This window comes from Theobroma cacao, chromosome 6, assembly GCF_000208745.1.
Source record: "Theobroma cacao cultivar B97-61/B2 chromosome 6, Criollo_cocoa_genome_V2, whole genome shotgun sequence".
Taxonomy (NCBI): domain Eukaryota; kingdom Viridiplantae; phylum Streptophyta; class Magnoliopsida; order Malvales; family Malvaceae; genus Theobroma; species Theobroma cacao.
This window is the reverse complement of record NC_030855.1, coordinates 24842693-24845977: the sequence shown is the minus strand read 5'-3', so window position 1 is coordinate 24845977 and position 3285 is coordinate 24842693. Positions and strand designations below refer to the sequence as shown.

At 37.0% G+C, this 3285-nt stretch overlaps 1 protein-coding gene across 3 annotated transcripts; it reads left to right on the top strand.

Moving 5' to 3' along the window:
* On the top strand, positions 353 to 2608 carry LOC18597049 (cysteine-rich receptor-like protein kinase 29). Of its 3 annotated transcripts, XM_018122900.1 has the most exons (3): positions 353 to 399; positions 1181 to 2164; positions 2268 to 2608. In XM_018122900.1, the coding sequence occupies exons 2-3, from the start codon at positions 1354 to 1356 to the stop codon at positions 2486 to 2488; spliced, it is 1032 nt and encodes a 343-aa protein (XP_017978389.1). In that variant the 5' UTR covers positions 353 to 399; positions 1181 to 1353; the 3' UTR covers positions 2489 to 2608. The 3 variants fall into 3 exon arrangements, with proteins under 3 accessions (XP_017978389.1, XP_017978388.1, XP_007025929.1); XM_018122899.1 differs by lacking the exon at positions 353 to 399 and having other exon boundaries at positions 693 to 2164; XM_007025867.2 differs by lacking the exon at positions 353 to 399 and having other exon boundaries at positions 693 to 2164; positions 2263 to 2608.

The window sequence follows — 3285 nt, the reverse complement described above, 5'->3', positions numbered from 1 at the left end:
TTCTTTCTTCTTCTCTTTCTCTCCTTTCTCCCTGCGGGTCTCCCTTCTCTTTTTTCTTTTTCTTCTTTCTTCCTTTCCTTCTCCTCCTCCTTCTTCTCCCCGGCGTAACACTCCCACCGCCGGCACCTTTCTTTCCTTCCCTACGCCGGCCTCTCACCTTTCTCTCTCTTCTTCTTCTTCCTTTTTTTGCTCTTTTTTTTTTTGGGTTCTTTGTTGGGTTTTTTTCGTTTCAGTTTTTTTTTTTATGGCTTTTTGCAGGTGATCAGTCCCCTTCTCTGGTTTGCTCTCTCCTCTTCTTTGAAAATGAGGATGTCCAAAAATTTAGATAATCTGGTAATGGGGCTCTGACACCAAGAGTTAGTAGCCAGAGCCCCATTACTCATGGTGGTTGGGGAAAGGGTACGCCCAGCCATACCTCTTTTTTTTTAATTATTGTCTTTATTTATTTTTTATATTTTATTTTATTTTATTATAATTTAAATTTTTTATTTATTTTTTAGGTGTTTACAATATGTATACGGGTTCGAGTAATTGGATACTCATGAAAAAAATTTTAATAATTTTTTAATCTAATCGAGTTTTTAAATGAGTTAAAGTAATTATAGAGTAGTAAAAATGTAATAGAGTTAGGATTAGAGTAATAATTTTTAAAATTATTTAAATAATTAATAGAGTTAGAGTAATTAATTTTTTATAGAGTTAGAGTTTAGGTATCTCGAAATTATAAGGTATCTGATCCGTTGACATCCCTAACTCATCTTGTGGGGGCTATACAGCTCTAAGATTGACCTGTTGACTTGCTTTGATCACGGCCATACCCATTCGGTTTTCCTGCTTCTAGTTCAATTCCAAAATATCTGCGGAAAAAAAAATCAATAATTAAAGCAACAGTGGGAAAAGGGGGACTAAAATCTTTTCTTGAGAACCCTGTTAGTCCTCAAACAAAGCATCGAGACGAAAAGAATATCAGAAGTATGGAAGGGGTTCTTGTTGACTACATTATCAAAGTAGTTGAAAATATTAATCTTTCACATATGGTTTACTTTTCTTATATATATTTTTTTTATAATTATATAAACAATTTTTTTTATAATAGATATGATAGAATAAACAACTTTGATTCTTTTTTATTACAGAACAGGATATGATTAGTTAATATCCATTATTCTAACTTTGTCAGTCACATCCGTCAAGGGTCATCTTGAGTCTTCAGAACAAAACGCAATTTATGGCGTTAGTGACTGGCGTCATGGTTGGTCGTAGGCGTCGGGGCAAAATTTATACCATAAAAAGGAGTATGTTCACAAAGTTTTCTACATCAAAATCTGTCAAGGGCAAGGAGAGACGCTGGCGATGGAGTGTTCAGGACGACTCCTGTTTTATTGTTCACTTATCCTATCCCTTGCTGCTCTTGCCCTCGCAGATGATCCTTATTTTGAGTGTGGATTCGTTGAGGACAGAGGCAACTACACCGCAAACAGCAGTTACCAGGCCAACCTAAACCGCATCGTTTCCCAACTTTCCTCTCTTACAGAATTCAATTACGGATTCTTCAATCTGTCTGCAGGTGAAAGCCCTGACGAAGTTAAAGCAATCGCACTATGCACGGGGGACAGAACCCAGGATGAATGCAACAGTTGCCTTCACCGCACCGCAACCGAGCTCATACAGCGCTGCCCCTGGCACAAGGAGGCGACCGCATGGTCAGAATTTTGCCTGGTGCGGTACGCCAACCGAGACATCTTTGGACAACTGGAAAGCGAGCCCCGTACTTGTGCCTTCAACACAAGGAAAGCATCCAACCCTGTGCAGTTCAATGATGGATTAAGTGAACTATTGAATAATCTGAGCAACATAGCTGCAGCCGGGGGTCCACTTCGCAAGTATGCAGCTGGTAATGCAACAGCTGGTAACTTGCAAACGATATATGCTGCGGTGCAGTGTACTCCTGATATGGACAAGCAAAATTGTACTCATTGTCTAGATGACGGAAAGGCAGAGTTTTTAAACTGTTGCTATGGAAGGATAGGATGCAGGGTCCTTAGACCAACTTGTATCTTGAGGTTTGAGTCTAACCCCTTTTATCACACTGCAGTTCCTCTACCGTCACTGCCACCATCTCCAACACCACCTGGTCCAACTACTTCTCCAACGTCAATAGGAGGTAAAGAATCTATTGCCTTTCTACTAAAAGATATCTTTCTCTTTCATTTATGATCAATATTAAGAATGTTGAAGAACTAATTCCTAATCTGGATGAAGGTTAGGCGGCCACCAACAGAATGGAAGAAGGGGGCTCATCGCACGGTGTCGTTTTCTTTATGATTCAAAGTTGTGTCTAAACGTTAAGTTGTTACGTCGTTTTACTTACTTATGTAGTAAAACGGTGGATATATGTGCCGTTTTCTTCTTCTGTCATTTGGGTCTTGTTACCTTACTTTTTTCTTATATGCACATTAGTGCTGCCGTTTTTGGGTCTTTCTGTTGAAGTCTTAACAGCCATGTCTGCTAGTCTGTGTTTATTACGGTTGGCATTGCACAGAAAAACTAAAGAGTATATAAATGAAAATGCAACCGTTATACTTGGGTTGCTTATGATTTTCGAATATACAGCTTTTCTATCATTTTTTCCCTGTTCTTCAAGTGTATCATTTTTTTTCCGGAAATAAATTTCTTTAAAACTTCTTCAAAGAACGGTGAGATCTTGAGCATACAAATCAGATTAATATATAACGATTATATATTTTTTTATTTCATAAAAGATTTTTTTACTTCTTTGCGTGTTTAATAAATGAGTTTCCATAAAATCTTACAAAGTTCATTTCAATTCCATGATTTTATAGCTGTTAATTATTTGATGTTTTCCAAACATGATGACAATATTTGCAAGAGAATAAAATTCTATTGTAATTGATTTTCCAAACATAGAGTTAAAAGCCATGCAACAAGGAAGAGAAAAAACGATAGTGACAGGTGATAAAATTAACAGAAATGTCATACAAGTTGAGAGAGAGAGAGAGAGAGAAAGAGAGAGAGAGTGCTTCACGAGACAGTTGAGAGGAAAAATGATTTTTCACTACTCTGAATCAGTTAGTACAAGATGTATTTATACTTACAGCTAACCAACTCTAACTAACTCTGAAAACAACTAACAACTAACTTTTACTAGCTTTAACTAATTACAGTACTATCGTAACAGTAACTAGTACAACTACAATCCAAGCCTATAATTTAATTACATGTGCACTGCTAGTACTTTGTTCTTCAATGCAGCCAGTAACTCAT

Coding starts and splice junctions, on each gene's coding strand:
- LOC18597049 (XM_018122900.1), top strand. CDS start 1,354: ATGGAGTGTTCAGGACGACTCCTGTTTTATTGTTCACTTATCCTATCC. Junction 2,165..2,267: donor TTCTCCAACGTCAATAGGAG/GTAAAGAATCTA, acceptor GATGAAGGTTAG/GCGGCCACCAACAGAATGGA.